The sequence below is a fragment of the Gobius niger genome, assembly GCF_951799975.1.
Source record: "Gobius niger genome assembly, chromosome: 18".
NCBI lineage: Eukaryota > Metazoa > Chordata > Actinopteri > Gobiiformes > Gobiidae > Gobius > Gobius niger.
In genome coordinates this window covers 13,952,078-13,974,597 of record NC_136869.1, presented here as the reverse complement: position 1 = coordinate 13,974,597, position 22,520 = coordinate 13,952,078, and the positions used below count along the sequence as shown (strand labels likewise).

Here is a 22,520-nt window from a genome sequence, read left to right as displayed (position 1 = left end):
GTAAAGTCTAATTAAAATCAGATCAGATTGAATTTTAATGAAGCAACCCTTTGATATTCTTATCATCACAGTCAATACCGCGAGGCCCTGCAGCCTTCTCTTCCGCTCAGTCACATGCGCGGACAGAGATTTCCTTAACAGACCTTTTAGAAAGAGTTTGAGTTCACACAAAGCAATTATCCGATCTGAAAATACACCAAAAACTGTCTGCTGACCTGAGATAAATAAATCCTTTTGTACCACAGCACCAAGAAGGACTTAAAATAATTTCATTAAAGGAAATCACTGCCTGTAATACCTGTAATAGATTTGCTGGCCCTCTGTGGACTGTGTATAAATTGCCGCGTAGAATGTAATATCCCTATTTTCATGTAAGCCGTGTACGTACAATGTAGCAGCGCATGGGGGATACATGTTTTATTAATGAACTGAAATCTTTATCCTTTTTTATTTTTCTGTAAAAGGGGGGCAAAGAATACCAAAAGTGCGTTGCCAGCATGGGATCAAGTTGCACCGGCCAAGCGGCCCCACTGCATCCTGCGATAAACGGACGTATGAAATGTAGTGTGACGGTTGGTTGTGGCCTGATAGTGGCAGATGTGTTGACTTTTAGATAAGGGAACATAAGGGGAAAAAATAGGTTTCAGAGAGAATTTAGGAGCTTGATGTGCCATAGGAAATAGTGTGGTATCAGTGTCAGAAACGCAGAAGCTTTGATGGTTGGTTTCGCTCGGGGCTGTAATACACACGGGACAGGTAGAAAGTTTTTGACAAGATGATGAGAGTAGATGAATGGGGAATTTTTGATGATGTAAACAAGAATTTTCTTCAGTAACTAAGACTGAACATTTCATCTTTTCGCATTTACTTGAGAGTTATTTTTGTAAGTTATAAAAAGTAACAGGTTATGACCGTAAATCCTTGTCTCTTTTAGGGAAGTGGAAAGTTGTGTTTGTTGTGGCCTGCTTTGTTGCCTTATCAAGTAGTTTAACTTCTTTACCCATATCAGAATCAAGCACATTTTCTCCAGTTTGTCATTACCCAAATCTAAAAGCTTCTTTAAAATAGCGTCAAAATAGCGACAAAAAACGAGGATGAAAGTGCAACAGAAAACATAAAAAAGTGGCAAAAGTGTGACAAAAAAACAACAAAAAAGTGGTGAAAAATCAATGAAAAAAGGGACAATAAAAGGGACAAAAACGCAAAAAATGAGATGAAAAAAAAAAAGTTTAAAAAGTGACAACAACACGGCAACAATGCAAGGAAAAAGATCCGTTAGATCCGTTTTTTCAAATGAGATTACACTATACAGCCTATACAGCTCTCCAGTCAAGAACGTTTAGATTTGGGTAAGGCTGGCTGAACTGGAGAAAATGCACTCTGTTTATGTTGGGGTAAAAAGAGGTTAAAAACATTGTATGAATAAAGTTCTGTTAAAATTTTACACCTACATTCACTCCTGTTTGTTTTATCTGACTGATTACTTACTTGCATAAAAAACAAACTTAAATCAGTCAGTCTTTTTACTTCTACTTACAGGGGACAAATCTGGTAAAATGTACTTTTTTTTAGCTTTTAACCATGCTATAACATCTTCATCTACAGATGAAGCACTTCGAGTACATGAACATGTAATGCACTCGTTTATCAATGTCGTCGATTTGTTTCTTGCCGTTAGGAAAAACTTGTGGCTTGAGTCTATTTTTTTTTCAGCACGTACGATTGATTTAAGTGATGAAGCGTCAAACATCGATGCGGAGGTGCCTAAAAGCAGGTTTGTCGCCACATGATATGTCCACTTAAAGTAAATAATTTGGCTGTTCACCTCCGCGTATCCCCTGGCTTCTGCCAATCTATTTTTAATCTTGTTTATGGGATTAGCAGATGTCGGCACCAAGGCACAAGGGTGGAAGTGAGCAGCATACCCTGTCTCCAGATGGTTGTCCCACCTGGAGACATAAGCCAGGGCTCCACCCTCCCAGACTTCCACCCCAGCCTGAGTGTACCGCTGCTACCCATGGGTCCCCCGCGATCACCTCTGGGACAGGCAGAGCGGCGGGAAAGCAGAGGCAGGAAGCAGTGATCAAAGGCATCCACAGGTGCTGCGGGTGTGCTGTGCAAGCTGGTACCCACTTGCTCAAATCGTCAGCCCACGACACGGCCAATCACCGCCGCAGTCAATCAGCCTTTTACTTACTTACATGCAACACAAGCAGGCAGTTCGATAAAGCAATCAACAATGTCTCTGAACAATCCACTGTTCCCCTCAAGTGCCCAGACTCATCATGTTGATCTATAGCAGCTGCTCAAATTTAAGTTGGTGAACATCGGCCATTAGCTCGTCAAGTGTCTGTCTCGCAATCAAGAGCTGTGTGGATGGAGGATTTGTTGTATAACACGTAGGAGTGCATGACAAATAGTGCTGCATAATAGGCAGATGCACTGTTATGGCAATTTCATAAGGACCTGCTGTGTGGATTAGAAATTCTTCATTTCTTTGATGCAAGATATACCATATTTGCATGCCAAAACAACCGTCTATTCTCATCCTAAATTCTCTTAGGATTTTGCATTAGTCTTGTATAGGTAGCGCTTTTCCAGACACTTCACGCTTCAACCCGTAAAGTCCCATTGAGAATTCCTTTCACAGGAGAGTTCTGGTTACAGAGAGGGAACCTTGTAGTACAATGGTAGGAGAAAACCTATGCCGACCGGCCCAGCCCTTGGAATTGAACTCAGGACAGGGACTTACGCCACATCTTTAATAGTTAGCACCTTACATTGGTTCATTTTATTTTGCCTTTCACTCCATGTGTTTATTAGTGGTTTATTTAGTCACATCAAGGCTTTATTTAGCCATTTCTGTGACCTTTTACTGAAAAAAAGAAAAGAAAAAAAGCAGCAGTTAAAAGTAGCATAATTAATTGCATTACATGTCACAACATATAACATAATGCAGCCAAGCCAGTCAGGTAAAACGTACTTTACTGACAGTGTCATGACACTTACTGTATGCTCTCAGTTGTTTGCTTTAGCTTAGAAAATAAGTTTGTTCATATATAGCGCTATAGCACTTTCAATATTACAGACAGTTATGTTAATTAATTGTACTGTATATAGATTGCCTGGCTCCTATAAGTTCGACGGCCGCACAATAATAAAAATAAAATCAAGCCCAACGAGTTAATAAACCAGTGTCAGAAAAGACTCAGGGCGGCAGCATAAAGAGATGGACCTTGTGGACAGGCGTTGACTTATGGAGACCCAGAGGTGCCGTAATAAATGGAAGGGGAAGCCACGAGGTCATTCTGATAAGGATAATAATCATTTCTATCGCTTCATATGACTGTATGACCTCTTCTTCTGAAGTGGACTGGCATGGCTGGTATTAATGCACCCTTCCAAAAACAACCAATCAGTGTTTGGTATTTGAACATACATGCAGTGAAGATTATTAAAAATCTGACGTGCAATGACAGGCTTCGCTCTGGCTTTCTATGGTCGATGTGTCTGTCATAGTGGAGTGAGAGACAGGACAAGTGGGTAGTAGGCGCCCGCGGGGAGGGATTATGATGGCGGTTTTATTTACAAGGTCATCTCCTCTGATGTCCCCTGCTCGCCTCCCGTCACATCACACTGTCACAGCCTGTAAGACACCCCTCTATATATTTATGTCTGTCTTTTTCAAGAGCTATAGGAAGGTTTATCTGGGCTGCCGGGCTGGAGTTGTGGTGGGAGTGTAGATGGACGTATTCAACAGCTTTTGTTAAATGGTTTGAACCGGTCAGAAAATGGTAGTAGAAGCTAAGGGTCACATGCTGTCTTTGTCTCATTTTGATATTAGTCATTTTCCCTCAAATTGTGCTGACAAATTGCTGAATTTATACGTTATCAAGTCTAGTAACAACTGCACAAAGCCTTCTCCAACACATCCAAGAGATTCTCAGTGGGTTAAGATCTGGACTCTGTTATGGCCAATCCATGTGTGAATATGATGTCTCATGCTTGAGCCATTGTGGCATTGTCACCCTGCCATCAGGGAAGAAGAAATCCACTGATCTAATAACCTGGTCATTCAGGATGTGTAGAAGACGCACTAGCCAAAAAATGCCAAATGAAGAAAAAAAACAACCGGCTGAATAGGCTAACGCAACACACTGATGGTTAGCTACGAACTAAATATGTGCCTGGTATGTTTACGTCACATAAACAGCTCAGATAACTATAGCATAAAGAACATACCAAACTCTCGATCTCACTCCAAATCACTAAATCCATTGAAATCTTCATCCTCGGTGTCACTTTGGGACAATCGCCTTGGCAACTACCTGGGCATGGAGGCGTAACTGCATCGTTGAAAAGCCTCTCCCGGCATCACGTTGTTCAAGCTCTTACTTGCGAACTCCTCTAGCTGCGGCCATCTAGCTTTTAGACCGTGATTAGCTGTTTTTGGTTTTCTTCATTGCGCTCACTCCAAGCTTTCTTTCTGCTGCTCAATAATCCTGCAGTGCCCTCTAGTGGCATGTGAAATTATATATTTGAATAAAAAAAGAAGAAAAAAGATCACATATTAGTCGCTTCGGAGTATAAGACACACTATGAAACTATGAAAAGTGCAACTTATAGTCTGGAAAATAAGGTAGATAAATCTAGGTGGCAATGTTTTTATTTTGATTGGTAGTGTACAGTATTAGCTAAATGATTGCAGTCTGCCACACCATCAGAATTGTAATTTCAATCAATCGTTTCCATGCAGTCAAATGGTAAAAATAGACCCGAAAGAAGGCACCATGAGAACAAATTTATTATCAATCCAGAAATAAAGCATCCAGTAATAACAGTAAATGACAATTATTCAAAAATATTTTAGACCTCGTGTTTGTACATGTAAACACATTGTTTTGGGAGCCACAAGCAATTCATGTCCTAAGTCCTATAGACGATAGTTGCATTCTTGAGTCACTTTTATTGGTCGTCTTTGCAAACACGGTAGAAATGATTGACAGGCAAATCTCTTTGTGTTTTTGCATTTGTTTCAAACACCGATAACCACATATAGCTCCTCAATCTGTCAGTGCGAGACGTAAAGAGAGGTTTCTGCCTGTGTGGAGAAGTTACCATCGGAAAGAAAGTTTTCCAGCCCTTGCGTTGAGGCAGGAGATAATGAGTCATTTACATTCTAATCATCTCCAGACGGGCAACACCGACAGCAGGTGGTTCGGCTCCAGAATAAAAGAGCGCATGGTGTAAGTGTTTTATTTACATCGCTCCACCGCGTTATGACATTTTAAGTGCTCACCGATGGGTACACTCGGAAAGATGCACCCTCAGTTTTATTGGAGCGAACATTTATCTCATGTTACTCGAATAATCAGGTGTGCCAAATTGCATGTTTCAAAAAAGTAAATAATTTGAATTACTGAAATCATGCTAATTGCATTATTGTCTGCCTGCCGCACTTTACCTGATCTCACCTTGCTCTCATTTTGAAGCCTAGAGGTAATTTCAGTTTACTTCCTCTGCAGATACCCATTGCCCCATTTCCTTGACAAATGTTTATTGATAATAAATTTTCAAAGTGACTGCGTGTCTGATGGAAGTAAACAGAGGTCGGACAGTTGCAGTGAGAGGTAAATTATATTAATTTTCTTGACGGAAGCAATGTCAAATCTTCTCTGTTCGGTTGCTGCTAATGTAACAAACAAGAGAAACCTCATGTGTGTCTGCAGTAACTTAGATATTTTCACATATTTCCTCTAATAAAGGACAACAAGACATCGGTTTGTTTGTTTCCGTATTCCAGACGTGAAGCGAATTTCTTCCACTTCCATTGCGCGGTATGTCATCGTCGGCAGTGGTGAGGGTCATGGAAACTCGGTTTGAGATGTGTTAAAGCATTCCTTGTCTACTTTCTAAAGACCTTGGTTACTTTTTTTTTTTTTTAAACGAAAACCAGGCCGCTTATCCTTTGAAGTTGTCTCCCTTTGCTCCACTACAGATACACACAGGAAAGAGCTCTTAAAATAAGCTGCTGTCTCAATTTGAATAGAATAGAGGCCGCGAAAGTGCATATATTAGCAAATAGTTAGCATCTAATTTGGAAGAACACTTGAAAAACAGTTTGATGCACGTCAACTAATTGCTTTGTTGTTCTTGTCCTAGGGAAAGTGCTCTTTTATTTAGCCTTTAACGTGATGCAACCGTAAAAGTAGAAAATAAATCCGGCCCTGGAGTTCGATTGTGCGGCTCTAACAAAATGCAGGTTGCAAAAGCATTAGTTGTTATGCAAGAATTTCTTAATGGATTGGATATGGCATAAACATTTAGAGTCTGTTCAGGATGGGATATGGCATCTATAGGTTGTTTCCCTTTAAAGCAAGAAGAAAGGTGTTTTATGTCAACAGCGAGGCATTGAAGTTTTCAGACCCTGAAAACGCTCCATTCAAATGCAAGTTCTCACCAAAGCAAAAAGTCACAGCATGCCTCATAACGTGTTGATGTTTCTCCATTTAGCTCTGTTAAAGGCCTGCGCCGATGGAGCTGCCAACCACCTTCATAACATCACCGCTGGATGCCGGGACAGGTGCGTACACGCAGTAATTGTTGCTGGAGATGACAGAAAATATCTGTTTTTGTATGTTCCTCAATCAGGCATGTTACATAAGGAGCTCCTGCCTATTGTAATGTATTGTTTTTATTGTTGTTATTTTAAAATTGGAAATGCCGGAAAAATCGACAAAGAGAAGAGAAGTGACTTACTATACTGTAAGTTAGTCACATGGTTTATATGAAGGACACTTACAGTTCTATCAGTGCACTGTCACACTTGCTATAGACCAAAAATTTAAAAAGAAAAAAAATTCAATTCAGAACATTTACGGATGGGCGCAATATGTAAAGAATTCCCAAACAGATTTAACCTTCCTTGAAACATTTTAATGTCAAAATGGGAATACACCACAAGAACTGGAGTTTTGGGAGATTTATTTCATTACACAATTCTTACCTCAACATTTAACATTTTACTGAGACAGAGCTGGTTTTAAACATCAATAAATAAAGCTGTGGGGCACGGTTTAAACCTCTGCTAAATACACCTAGTCGATTGGTTTCACTGCACTGACCACTGATCTGTGGCCCTTCACCCTTGTACGCTTCCACGTGAGGCCCTCCATGAACAAAGTTTAGACACCTCTGTTCTAAGATAAAAACTTACTCATTAAAGCTGAGGTGTGTAACCCCTTTCTCTGTACTGCAGTATAAATGCTGCCATGGAGCAGCTAGGCCTGTCACGATAACAAATTTGAAGTTCGATATATTGAGGCAGGAAAGTGTCGCGATAAACGATAATATTGACTCTTAACGATACTAGATACTGACAACACTCAGGCATAAAAATGACAGTAAACCTTTGTTATAAAAATGCATAATCATATCCTGAAATACCACACAAGCTGCAATAAACATGAAATATAATGTAGCTCAATTTGCTTCAGTTAGAAATCAACGTTTTACAAAGATAAAGTTGGATGGGAAATGCTAATAAATGAACAATAAATATCGAGCCCAAAAATATGTCGTTTATCTGTTTTTTATTGAATGATAGGTCGATATAGTAGTGATTGTGACAGCCCTAGGAGTAGCTATACAATAAAAGAAGCAATTTGCAAAAAGAAAAAAAAAGCCTCTGCTTGCTGTCTGCATCTTATTATAATACATCATGTTAAATTGCTGATGTGCTGGGATTTGTTGATGTTGCTGAGACGGTAAACTTGGCTTTGTATTCTGAAAGTTGTAAACATGTTCATGAACGTGAAGTATCAGGATGTAGAGCGCGGTTCGTGCATTGTTGGCTGTTGTTGAGTAACAGCCACTAACCAGGCTATGATAAAGATGATCAGTGTTATTCACTTTACCTGCAGAGCGATTATGTCGTCACGCCTAATAGCTGTATTATAAAACTGATAACTTATCTGTTTGTTTCGGACAGCTGCAGATGTTTACCTGTATACCTCTATACTTGTATATTGTCAGAAGGCAGTGAGGAGGAGGATGAGTAATCGCTCGAGGTGCCTTTTGCGCAGATCATAATTTCTTAGAAGGTGACCTTTCGATTCATTTTATGGCTGGTTTTATTATATGTGCTATAAATTCTGCCATATTCCTTATAAGTTATAAGGTACGCTATATTTATGTGCAGTATCACATGAAAATTAACAGACCCTAAACTTTAAAATTTGCTTCAGTAAAGGAAAATTTGAGCGTATTCTTGTGGCAGTTCCATCAGCACAGGCCTTTAACATTTTTTAACTTTTAATGGAAAAGAACAGATGGGAAGAATTGGCCCCATAGCGCAATCATCTTATGTCAGTCTGCGAATGCCTGTATTTGTCTAGATGATGACAAAAATGCCAAGCCAGACAGATGTGAAATTTAGAAGTTTGAAAAAGGAATATTTTCTTGTGACATCAAAGCCTTAAGTCTTAAGTGGCTCAGCAAGGACCCGAACCATGCTTAGAACTGCCCGTCTACAGGATAATAATGATCATTCTTCTGCTTTTCAAAAGAAACTCACATCTCTTTTAGATAGCTGCAGCAAAACGAGCTGTCAATCATGGAGCGGTGATTTTGAGATGCGAGGATTGTGTAGCAAAGCGATTAATCCTTAAAAATGTCACCGTTAAAAGTGAAAGAAGGATTTGTTGTAACTTTTTTTTTAAATGAAACTGGCTAAATCTTTCATAAAGGCTTCTGTGCGACCAAAGTCAAACTGTAATTGTCACAGAGTAAAGTTAGAGGCACCAGTGGAATTTTATTTGATGTTTTATACATTTTCTTTGTTAAAATCAGTTCATTACTACTACGCTGTTTTTCATCGATTCTATGGCTTTATTCTATGTTTGCGCTTCTTATTGAAAATGTTGATTTCCTTCACAATATTAATAAAGTCCTAGAGACTTGACTAAAATAAGAACGGCATTTCTGAACGTGTTTTTGAAGTTCTGCAGTGTTAAACATAATAAAAGAAAATGGATGCCTAGGATGTAACTATATTGCAGTGTTTGCTATATGCAACCATTGAAATTGTCCAATTTGAGGTTCATTGTTACACAGGCTGCTCTGATCTTATATAATTTTGTCAATGATTGATGGGCCCTCATGCTCCTTTCTCCCTCCGCTCCTGGTTCGCGCTTTACCCCATTAGGTTTGTTAATGTTTGGTTAGATGCATCTTAACTGGCTTGTGATTGATTTACATGTCTCCGCCCCGAAGAATGTAGCACTTTTGTTTATTTCTTGTTCGTCTTTTTTGTCCTCTGCGCCACTGAAAGCACGCCTTGGGGGCACGGGCACAGAGTAACGAGAAGGCAGGCGGCTGAAAGTATAGGGACTTGTCTGTTAGTGTCACTTTGAAAGCAGCTGACAATGCGGCAGATGCAGGGGTCACAAAAACACTTTAAGGACCCACTCCTGTGCATGTATCAAACTTAAAAGTCCAATGTTGGCATGATATTAAGGCTGTAAAAGTACCTCTAGGGGAAAGTGTAGTCATTTGTAGTCAGTTTTTGCAGGTATATGGCCATGTAGATAAGGTAAGATTTTATTAATAGGATTTTATTTCTCATATTACATCAGGTCTCAAGAACACACAGCAAGGAAGAACAGAATAATGCACAAAAGGGGCAAAGAATATAAATAAGACAAAATTAGAAGAGAATATAAAATATAAGTGCGTGGTTTCAAACTCTGGTTGGTTCAGTTTATTCTTTATTCTTCCAAGGCTGTTACATAAATATATTTTCAGGTTACAGAGTTTAAGTTATGTCATCATCCTTTTCTGTAACCTTTGATTATAATTTGTTTTATTTTTTTTTACATTTTACAACAAGGTCTTAATGATGTAAATATCAGTAAATTGCGTCATGAAAAGGATGACGTCAAAGGCCATTACAGTGCATTGTGAGTGCCTCTTGAGTCCTGCGATTGGAAAATAATGAGGATAATAAAGTTTCCGGTCAGCCTCCTGAGTCCCCGCTCTGCTGCATGAGCCGAGTGGGCGGACTGCCTTCCACAGTTAAAAGAAAAGTACCATGTAATTTTCTGTCAAAACAGCATTAATGGCTGTCATTAGAGTCTGTGGAGGGAGCGTGATACCAAGCCTTTCTTCATGGGATGACTCAAATGACCATTTACTGTGCAAGAGTTACAGCAAACACTCATTACTTTGAATGGGAGCATTTATGTAACTACATTGAGAAGAACACCTATACAATAAATAATTTTTATTATTATTTTATTGTAAACCACATTGCACTAAACGTGTATTACTTGGCCACCATTATAAACAACATACAGCTACATTGTGAAAAGGGGCACTTATATTTCTCACATAACTGTCCCGTACCAATATATACAGAGAAATATAGTTTTAAGTAGGGATGCACTGATCGGATACAGGTATTGGATACAGATATCGGAGCTGATACTGAAAAAAAAAAACATAAAAAAAAAGAAAATGTCGGGTATCGATTCCAAATATCCGACACTGGACCAATACCTGTTTTGGCTCTTACTGTTTTAAAGACAAAATTTTCTCCAACTAAATCTAGTAAACTAAATTTTTTGAAGCCCAGAACCTGGAGGATTCCATTGCTGAGTTAGTTTTAACCTCTGCAAATGCATTTTTGATTGCCGCAAACAGTATGCTAATGCTAACGAAAACTAATCAAGGCTGAGACCGAAACTATAATTGGATCACCCAAAGTAATAAAACAAAATTGGCCACTGCTGGCTAAGTGTTTGTATTTTAGTTTATGAAATGCTGTTAAAGGAACAGGCCACCTACTGAGTCAGTCACGCAAAAAGACCAAAGATGTTGTTTGCATTCAGCCTCTCAATCTCTTTCAGCATATTCCTATGGACCCAAACAGGCGTGAAGTTACAAGCAACCAAGCTCTTCCACGTTTTCCCTCTTTAAATACGGTTGCGTGAGTAGTTACACGATCCAAGTATAGTTGCACAATATTAAACATGTGGATTTTCTAAGCGGATAAAAAGTAAGAGGAGCCAACGTCCGTGCAGTAATATCTTCACTCCTAAAGAATTCTGAAGATATTACTGCGCAGAAGTAGTGTAGAAAAGTCCTGTGATTCTTGTTTTACATTAGTTTATTATGAACCGTAGATATAATTGATATTTGATATGAATCTCATTTGCAAGAAAAGATCAGACTTTATTGAATGGGGAAAAGTGTCCCATGGTTAATATCGGATATCGGCAGATACTCAAACTTCCAATATCGGTATCGGAAGCATAAAAGCTGGATTGGTGCATCTCCAGTTCATAGCCTATTTCCTCTTCACAGTAAACTAGCCTCTATATAGCTCCCTAGAGACCGCTGATCTCATTTGTGGAAGCCGGACCCATGGCTTCTCTGCATTTCTGGCTGAGTATCTGCGTCGCTGCTAAATGAATATTGCATTTTCTCTAATTTGTGCATCTAATCAAATCCACAGAGAGGATAAAAAGTCAAGAGGGAGATGAAAAGTGCGGGATAACGGCTGGAGGTGGGAGGAAGTAATTGTGTCGAGGCTGGCTTAATAAAATTAGCTTCAAAGTGTTAAGTCTGTGCATGTTTTCGGTTACAGGAAGTGGTGAGGTACAATGGCGCCACATGCCAGCATACAATATAATGTAGCCTGGCATTAGTCGCATTACATTTTCACCAAGACTCAATGGTGGTCAATGTGACAATGGTCATGCACTCTTTCATAATTTGAGCCTAGTGGATTCTACTATTGTCATCTTGGAATATGCTGCCATCAGGGAAATAAAAACTCAAATAAAAAATAAAAATAAAAACATTAATGGAATAACCTGATATTTCAGTCGTCAGCAGATCTTTGTTTAAGCACGTAATGTTGCTGAACACACTGTAATTACCCAATTACCATTTGTGAAGTTACATGAAGGCGACTGTCTTTGAATACGAACCTTTTAGCAACCAATATGTGACGGTTAACTTCTTGATTGTTGGTGTTTTTTTTCTTTAATCTCATCAGCTGTGCCTACAATGGCTCAGTTATTTCTCAACAATGTAATTACTGCCAGTCCAAATGCTGACCTAAAAGTGGGTTCACCGCGGGGCAAATGAAGAGCTTTTACTGGGCTAATTAAAATGGGCAGTGTACATACTGTATGCATCAGGCGTCGGTCGGACTTGCTCTTAAAGTTTCTCATTAGTGCTGACTTATGGCTTTTTCTCTCCTCCTAATTGCACTCAAAGCTCTTCCTAAATAGCTTTTCCCTTTGCACACTGCATACATCAAAAAGGTTCCTGCATGAGCGCTTAGATTAATTTGTCTCCTCTTTTTTCCCACTTTTGTTGTGTCTAAAAAATATACATATTAAAATAAATCTTTTTATCAGACCCATAATTTGTTAAAATCGGAGTGTGCAGTGCATTTTAATTATTTTAAAGTGCCGTCATTGTACATAAATGTATGCTGTGAATATTAGCTAAATTCAACAAAAAAAGACACAAACCTTCAAATGGATTTTAAAATGTCATTTCCATTCACAGAAATTCTGAAATGCAAAAGTCACATAACACCGAGACTTCCAAAAGCAAAACAAAATCTTAATTTGAGTGTGGATTGCCCATGACAAAGATGAAGGTACTGCTGTTTTTACGACTCTCTTGAAAGAGTTAAGATGATGAGTCTGTTAATAAGTTTTTATCTTTTACGGAGTTGACTATTACATACAGAGTTTTAGTACCGCCATTACTTTTTACTTATTAGATACACTGCAATTACGACTGATTAAAATTACAGCAATATTTCTCTCCTCTCTGGTCCCGCTCACCCGTCGTGCAAATTTTAATACAAGCCTTAGAGTGCAGAGCCAGTGTTGATATTAGTCCGTCTACCTGCAGCCAACTAAGTGATTACTTCTGGGAATCAGCCCTCCACACATGACTTTATTGTAGTGGCTGACACAGGTGTCCGTGAGCATGTTAAAAACACATTAGCCCATCAGCATGCGCAGAGCATCACACCCAGGGCTAGCTCATTAGCATTTGTGCGCCAGCGGGACAATAATCGCTTTGTTAGCCCGTAGTGCTTGGCTACCTGCACGGCACTGCTTTTATCATATCTGCAATTAAACAGAAAATAGCCAAACAACGTCAAGGTTAGGCCTCTACAAACTAGTTTGTCATCTTGCATGCAGAGGAAAGGAATCATAATGACCACAGTTGGGCAGATTGATGATAATTATCTCCACAGTGCGACAACTCAGATTTGAAGGGGTTTAATGGAGAGCATTTTATTATTGAAGTTAGTGTGTTACATGCACGTGGGGCAAGATTTGTATCTTCTCTTATTCTCGGATTAACAGTGTTTAGTCCTTTGCCTGTTGATTCTGCACAAGTCTGTGCAGTTCCTTAGCCTTGTGTGTGATTTCTGTTTATTATTCATGCCTTTGTGCTCGCATAAGTTGCCATTTTTGTTTTGATGCACATTAACCTGTATTATGAGAAAATGCACATGAGAAAATATAAACATAGCATAAACTATTCTTTCTCTTTGCTGAGAGGAGACAGTTGTTAATTATTTCCCAAATTTATAAATTTATAAACTAAACAAAAAAAAAAAGTCTGATGTAGTTGTTTTTTGAATCCTTTGGTTTAAACCTCTTAGGTAATTTCTCCAGGTTGGCTTTACCCAAATCTAACAGCTTCATGACTGGAGCTTTCCAAACTGATTGTAAAATTTTTGTCGCTGTATTTTTGTCTCTTTTTTTTGTCCCTTCTTTGTTTGCGCTTTCATATGTTTTTTTGTCGTGTTTTTGTCACTTTTTCATCACTCTTTTGTCACTATTTTGTTGTGTTTTTGTCGCCTTTTACTGTGTTTTTGTTGCTTTTCCAGCACATTTTTGTTGTTTCTTTGTTCTCGCTTCTTCTGTGTGTTTTTTTGTTGCTGTTTCATCACTTTTTAGTTGTGTTTTTGTTGCTTTTTTTTATTGTGTTAGTATTGCTTTTCCAGCACAGGTTTGTTTCTTTTTTGACGCTTTTTTCAAGAAGCTTTTTTTATTTGGATAACGCCAAACTGGAGAAAACGTGCTGGGTTAAGCCTGGGGTTAAGAGGTTAAAACTAGGGATGTCCCGATCCGATCACGTGATCGGAAATCGGGCCCGATCACGTGGTTACAGACTCGATCGGAATCGGACAACACCTCCCGATCAGGACTCGGATATTTATGCGTGTCCATTCTCGTTACTTTTGATCAGATTTCGAGCCACCGCGAACCACTTCCTGTCCTCTCCCCCTGGCCCAGCGCCTCTGTCACTCACTCCACCTGCTGCGTCAAACCACTCACACCATCGCTCAGTCCGTGTCCCCCCTTCGTCTGAGAAATCCCCAAATCCACACAAGTGCCAGCGCAGGAGAACAATAACAACATCTCCGATAACCCGTGCAGAGTTTACTGTATAGGCTAAGCGAGGTGAGAGGAGTGAGAACGGACGGGAAGACAGGGCGGGGAGAGAGCGGTAAAGAAGTAGCAAACAGCTGTTTTTATCGCTATTACCCCGCTACATGTGAGATGTTTAAAAGTCCGTGGACAGAGACGTGAGCGCGGCCCGCTGCGCTCATACGTGCTCAAACGCTGAAAGACGAGGGGAAACTTCGTCTCTATAACCTGATAACCACTGCCTCCTCTCTTAACCACCGCCTCCTCTCTTAACCACCGCCTCCTCTCTTAACCACCGCCTCCTCTCTTAACCACCGCCTCCTCTCTTAACCACTGCCTCCTCTCTTAACCACTGCCTCCTCTCTTAACCACCGCCTCCTCTCTTAACCACCGCCTCCTCTCTTAACCACCGCCTCCTCTCTTAACCACCGCCTCCTCTCTTAACCACTGCCTCCTCTCTTAACCACCGCCTCCTCTCTTAACCACTGCCTCCTCTCTTAACCACCGCCTCCTCTCTTAACCACCGCCTCCTCTCTTAACCACCGCCTCCTCTCTTAACCACCGCCTCCTCTCTTCGCTTTTCCCCGCGCTACGTTCAGGAGGTGAATTGAAGCACTTGTTGTCACTCCAGGTTGTCTTAGCCTTCAGTAAAACACACGCACTCTGTACACACCCACAGTAGATGACACGCGCTCAAGTCACGGTGAACGGCGTGCGTGCACAGCTCGGTGGACGGTGCACTGCGCGCGCGGACCTCGACCCCGTCCCGGTTTTCAGGCTGGGAAATGTGGCCACCCTATATCTACTTATTAAAGAGACTGTAGTCAGGTTAACATGGCACATTTAGCTTTTGGCCAAATATATTGTTATTTAACTGTTTGGCCACATTACTGCAGTGTTTTTTTTTCTGTGCTGCCAGACATTTTTTTACATTGCAGTGCATAAAAAATGTATTGCTCAAGATTCGTTTTCATTGCTAATCAACAAACACATTTAGTAACAAATGGGATTTTTGATCAGCCTCTCTGTGTAAAACTATATTACACTGTAAAGACTAGTCTTGCTTACTTGAGAAAAAATGGACAAAGTAGAGTTACTCTCTATATCCAAAACCATGAAAACAAGTGGAATAATATAGTTTTTTTTCTTAATTTTAAAAATTATGTATTAGGTATCGGATCGGGACTCGTTATCGGGCAATTCTCAAAATCAAATGACTCGGACTCGGATCGGGGGCAAAAAAACCTGATCGGGACATCCCTAGTTAAAACATTGTGCATCTCGGTAAGAATGAGGCGGGACTGAAAAGGTTGTGGACGAATTAGGGCTGTGCAATTAATCGAAATTCGATTACAATTTTTCGATTACAAAATTAGCATAATTGAACATATATTTTCCCTTCGCATTTCACGTGCCATGGCTCATGCTTTTGCCTGACATAAAAACAACTTACTTGCGCAGGTGTGAGGGCTGGCCAGCAGGGGGCAGATGTGAAACAGAGACCTGAGGCAATTGAGGCAAACTTGAAATCATTTGTTCTTTTATGACAAAAATATTCAGCAGTTTTTTTTAATGAATAAATATATAAATAAAATAATAATCGTAATTTAAATTATGACTAAAATAATCATGATTATTATTTTTTCAATAATCAAGCAGCCCTAGCACCAATGACAGTGCAGAAGCAGTGGTCTTATATTGTTCTGCCTGAGTGAACATATATCACAACATTGTTTAATTTTGTCCAAAAATGCTTTGTGATTCTGCACAAAAACTTGATTCCAGACCTTCTGTGGCTTTTGGGAAGTTTGGATGATTTAAAACTGCAATCAGTGCTGTTCCTCTGCAGATGAAAAACCCGTAGACGAGAAGAATGTTCTTGTAGCATTGATGCACAAGATGAAACATTCATAGCTGTGAACACATAACATAAACAATGCATTATTTAGTCTTCATTAAACTGCTACATCGATGGTCTTATGTGAATGTGGGGGAAATTCATTGAAGACAAGTTGGATCCTGAGTGCTAATTGCGCTGAAAAGTAAGCACTGTGTAATCTAAATGAAAGTAGATTGGAGGAGAGTGATTGAAGCCAGCATGGGATGGAGAGGTGCAGATTGGCGTGGAGAGCGGAGCGGATGCACTGCACAAGCTATTACGGGAACGCACACAAACACCGGCAAAGAGGTCGAACCGCCATTCCCCGCCACAACCCGGGCACTCAGGCAAACTGCTGGTAAAATGCTCTATTTCCCATCCAAATTAAAGTGTCAGTTAATATTAATGCGCAAGTGAGGACTGTCAGGGCTTGCACGTACACACACACCGGCGCGCTGTACACAAAACACTCATGCAAACAGCGCTTAGACCCGGCGAAGAGAAGATACAAGCAGCGAATTGCCAAACTCGCCCGGTCAATTACGAGGCGGCGATTGAGTCGTGCACACAGGTCACAGTGGGCACGAGGGTGTCTAAGCTCAAATCACGCCAGCGTCAAGTCTCGTCCCGTCTGCCACATGAAGGGGATTTCGGAATGAAAGAAGAGGAGACCATTTGTGTCTTGCAGATGGTGCGTGCAGTGTTTGAGATGGGCATGGTTTATAGGTTCTGGTTTCATCTTGGACTTGTTTGTTGTTTTTTGTTTCTTTTTTTTTGGTCAAATATTTGGATTAATTTTTTCTTCACATTTTTTGTATTTGATCCTTTTACTCATGGGAGCTATGCAGCAAAATATAACTGTAGTTTACGAATTACAACAGCGCAAAAGTGTATGAAGGAAGGAAAATATCTATTTATATTACAGTACATTCTGAAAATCATATTAAAGGAACAGGCCACCGTTTTTTCATGCTGAGATATATTCTTACCTGAGCTTAGATATATGTACCTGTCTGGTCTTTGTGAGTGCCCGTGGAAGAGCGTGGTCGCTTCCAACTTGACCCCGTTTTGGGCCATAGGAATATGCTGGGAGAGGCCAAGTGCTAACAACATCTTTGGTAATTTTGCGTGACTGAGCGCACACACAAAGACCAGACAGGTACGCATCAACTCGTCTAAGCTCAGGTAAGAACATATCTCAGTATGGAAAAACAGTGGCCTGTTCCTTTAATTGAGTTCTTTCTCGATATTTCTCTATTTTTCCATAAACGTCTAACATGGTGCTATATGCTGATGATGCTATACACTGATCCATTTTGGATCTCAAATAACTTTTTCATTTTCTGTTCATTGTCTCCAAGCCTGTTTTGTGTACAGGAATATGTTTGTTTAGCCTCCGCTGATGTTCAGTCAGTCCTTTGTATTTCGCTGGTGTAAATGCTGATTTGTAAGGCGGGCTGGGGAAACCAGGGAATAATCCTCCTGTATCTCTTTCTTCAACCGAGCGGAACATCACTTCTTGCTTGGAAAACATACAAATTTGCACACACACTTTTCTCTTTCCCTCACACACATCCCCACAAACCGCACAAACAATCACACAAAACCCACCCGAGCATGAAATCGTAATGTCAGAGCTGTTAATGCTTTGAGATAGCACCAGCCCTGTGTCCCGGTGTGGTCCAGTGTCCATGAATGAGATCAGGAGGCTACCTGCGGATGCTAATGCAAGATTAAGGTTGTTCTGGGTGATGTGTGTCCTGTTAATTGAAATTCACTTCAAGTACAGACCACTCGATAACAGTAAAGTTCATTGTTCCAAGATATTATTAATGCATAGTATATCCGTTAACCAGTTTTAATCTGCAGTTATAATCTTCTCAATTGCTTTTACAATTATATTGCCGGTCTATATTACTATAACTTACGAATATTGAATATAAAACTGTGTGAATGTAGTAGTTTATTTTTATTAATTTGAAAAAGAACCTCAGAGTCTTTGAGCACAATATCTCACAAAGCTGTAGTTCAAAAGATATGATTTTGAATGGATACTATTCTATTGCTATTGTTGGCCTATGGATGGAAACTCAAACTCAAGGCCAGATGTATCTGCAAGGAAACTACCTACTGTCAAGAATGACTACAGTGACTGCATTGTTATGTTTGTTATGCACATCACAGCCTTTAGAAACACAATCTTTGTCAACAATAACGCGGTACAATGCTATTACAAAAAGCAGTTCTTTTCACCCCACTTGAATCCTTGTAAGTGCAGCCACCCCGAACACAAAGCAGAATAAATAAATCTCCTCATTACACCTCTAATCTGTGATTGTGTACCTAAACCAGAGCGTTGCACTGTGGTGTGACCTTGTAGCCAAACAAATACTAATTTCTCAAGCAGATTATTTACTGTACTAATGGGAATGGTCAATATTGGATGTAAATTGTATACTGTTAGTTTTGTGGTACCATATTTTATTAGGCAAATGTATAGTGACCATAGCACACTTTGAGTATATTATGAAAAGATAATAATAATGAAAAAAAAATCCATAAAACATATAGTTGTTGATGTCTTTTATACAAAAATAGAAAATACCATCAGTTCCTTCTAGTTACCACAGGCCATACTAAAAAGAAATGTTTCCTGCCTGAATTTAGATATTGCCTGCATTTTGGCCCGTCTTACATTCTGTGAAAGCCTGTTCCAGACTCTATCAGCATAACACTGAAACCGCAGCCTCACCGTGTTTCCTTCTGACTCGGGGGAACTGACATGAGCCGACTCCTTGAGGTTCTTAGAGCACGAGATGGCTCATATGGCGCTTAGATACCAAAGATTTATTTTGGTGTTAGACCTGAATAGACCTATAGACAAGCAAAGCTATTTTGAAATCTATTGTATTCTCTGAGCAACAGGAAGCCAGCGCAAAGACCTGAGCACTGGACTAATGGTCATATTTCCTGGTCCAGATGCCACGCCTCGATAGGAGGGAACAGACACACACACAAATGAAGGGGGAGACAAAGGGAGAGATGCACACCAGGAGAAGCTGCCCTTTACAGACTGAAGCAAGGCCAACGATTGGGCTTTCTCTCGGTGGTATTTTTGTTTTGCTTGCTGGTTGGATAAGTGAAAAGTTTTCTTTCGTAAAAACAGCACAACTTGAACAATAGTAAGAAATGTTCTGCAAACTGTTGTATCTTGGACTCGAACTAGGCACTATCGGCATCACAAATTAGAATTTCTTGATGGAAATACATTTACTTCTGAATCCAAAGACCCAGTACAGATCGGCCTCTATTGTAACACTGTCTGATATTGTCTGGCTCCATGTATTCCTATGAGAATGTGTTTGCTGTATTTTGTTGGAAAAGTGACAGGACAGTCTGTACCATGGAGAATCACCACCGCATCCCTGACCAAGTCCCCGCGCTTTCCCCCTTGGCAAGATCACTCCTCTGCTGCCTCTGTGCAGATCAGAAAGTGACACGAGCCTGCATGATGTCCCCGAGCTCCTGATATCCCCTAGCCCCTACTCCTTTCTATCTCAGCCGTCCACTGTGTGTCTCCATGTCAGTCCAGCAGTCTAAACCCTCTGCCTGTGTCACTCATCCACTCTCCTTGTGTCCTTGCCTACAGCTTCCTGCCCGACTATATCAGCGGGGATTTTGATTCCATTACGGCTGAAGTGAAAGCTTTCTATGCAGACAAGGTAAGCTCAACACACTCTCACAGAAATATGCTTTGTTATTTGGAGCAAGCACAGACTCGCCTACAGTGGGAAAGATGCAAAAAACTTTCTGAAACCCAAGTGGGTTAATTTAGCAAAATATCCTGATGTTGAGCCTAAAACCATTGTAGCCAACTAGCTGTGTATATCCTAGTGGACACATGTAGTAACACAGTTATGTTGAAATAACTGTGTTTTTCAGCAACTAGTCAACAATATTGTCTGCGTGTGTTATATGAAGTTTTAAAGTAATGAGTAGAAATCGCAATATTCAGTAAATGCCTTAAATATTACAATATTGTTGCAATGTTTTGTGAGTGATAAATCACAATATTTCAACATATTTATTAAAGGAATAGGCCACTGTTTTTACATACTGAGATGTCACGCACGTATGTAAAGTCACGCAAATGTTGTTAGCATTTAGCCGCTCCCAGCAAAGGTATAGCTCCAAGGTATAGCTGAGTTAGAGGCTACCAAGCTGTTCCCCCTTTTCCCTATTTAAATACAGTTACGTGAGCCTTTACATGTTACACAAAATTAAACATGTCGATTGTCTAAGCGGAAGAAAAGGTGCACTATATTGTGAGGCGTAATAACACCTTGAGTACTTCGACATCCGTGCTGTAATATCATCAAAGTACTCAAGGTGTTATTACGCCTCACAATATAGTACCAGTTTTTATCCGCTTAGAAAATCGACATGTTTAATTTTGTGTAACTAGACTTTGATCATCTAAAGGCTCACGTAACTGTATTCAAATAGGGAAAATGTGGAACAGCTTGGTAGCTTCTCATTCACCCCAGTTTGGAGCTATACCTTTGCTGGGAGTGGCTAAATGCTAACAACATTTGCGTGACTGAGCGCATGCACAAAGACCAAACAGTCACACATCAACTTGTCTAAGCTCAGGTAAGAACATATCTCAATATGTAAAAACGATGGCCTATTCCTTTTATGTGCAATATCATCTTCATCTTCTTCTGCTCAAATAGTTTTTCAAATAGAGAAAAAGCACCCCATGTCGTCACATGAGAGAAGTTGTAGGGTGACAGAGCTGATATCAAGCTGCCTAAGTGGATAAGTGACCATCCAAAGTGACTCAGGTTAAATGGCTTTGCTATTTGAGAGTCTTCATAAGTTCCTCCTGCCGGGATAAGAACACGCTCCTGATGGAATGATCAAAGTGTGGCCACTCGTTACACCCTCGAATCACTGTACTCAAAGTCACACAGTCAGCCACTGCCTTCGGTCCAATTACAATCAATTACTGTACAAGCTTGAAAATGCTTAAAATTAGGATCGTCAATACTTAGTCTTAACTGAAGTATTATATTACTTTGAATACTCACATTTATAATGTCATTATTCTATTATACATCCCACTTGCTCAGTAGCTTATTCTGATCGACCAATACATGAAATAATAATAGTATAATAGCCTAAAAAGTTTCGCAAATGTTTAAAAGGTAATGGTTTTGGTTAAACTATCAAATTGTAATAATCCTCATATAAAATAACGCCATAACATTCATAATTAGAACATAATGAGAAAGTCTGCATTTTTCAGTGCTTTAGTATAAAAGGATTTGTTTTTATTACATGGATACAATTTTTGTTTGTTCTGAACCTAATCTGTATCAGCGTGAACTCCATCTAAGTCGCATAATTACAGTCATATCGAAGGCAAAGCAGCCCTCTGCCAGGTTTGCTACAGAAAGTAGATATATACTTACTTTCCAACATTTCTTTTTAGTCATAATTAGTAACATCACATCATCTATTACATAATAAGGTGCATTGTTGAAATGCAAGCTAAGACTTATTTTAATAGCTAATTGTACTGGATAACAACAAGTACGCGCCACAAACAGATGATGCCTTAAGCTGTAAATCCTCTTTCTCCTGTGCATTCTCCTCATTCCTCAGATATCAAAGAGGTGTATTTTTTATAAGAACACAGTGTTATGGTAATGACTTAGGAAGCAGAACAATGGCAAGTCTGAGGCGTTCCTTCTGAGATTTGTCGGAAACAGCGCATAATTCCCGCATAAATGGCGAGAACAGAGGAGGCATCCGTCAGGGAGGAGGAGAGAGATGAAGATGGCGGATGGATGGGATCAAAAACAGAATAGCAGACAGGCGTGGACGGGCTGTACTGCTATTGTGCGTGAGTTTGTACGTTTGTGTGCATGTGTGTTACAAGAGGATGTGTGTGTCAATGGGAAAAAAAAGTGACAAAGAGAGGAGAAAATCCGGGGCATGCTTGTTTACCTGGATTCTGTAGTTTAGGGCCACGGACCGGAACTTTTACATTATTCAGCAACACAGCTCACAGACACAAACACATTCATACTTCTGTGCATCTCTTTTCTCTGCTTTCTTCTGCCACCATCTTTCATCAGACCAACCCAATCCACATTATT

The 22,520-nt window shown here is 39.9% G+C and overlaps 1 protein-coding gene across 2 annotated transcripts in view; it reads left to right on the top strand.

Moving 5' to 3' along the window:
• Positions 1 to 22,520, top strand: part of tpk1 (thiamin pyrophosphokinase 1) — a 67,811-nt gene that overhangs the window by 10,115 nt on the left and 35,176 nt on the right. For both annotated transcript variants that reach the window (XM_079575833.1, XM_079575834.1), the window contains exons 4-5: positions 6,514 to 6,583; positions 20,003 to 20,075. In XM_079575833.1, coding sequence (XP_079431959.1) covers positions 6,514 to 6,583; positions 20,003 to 20,075 — 143 coding nt within the window. The remainder of the gene's footprint in view (positions 1 to 6,513; positions 6,584 to 20,002; positions 20,076 to 22,520) is intronic.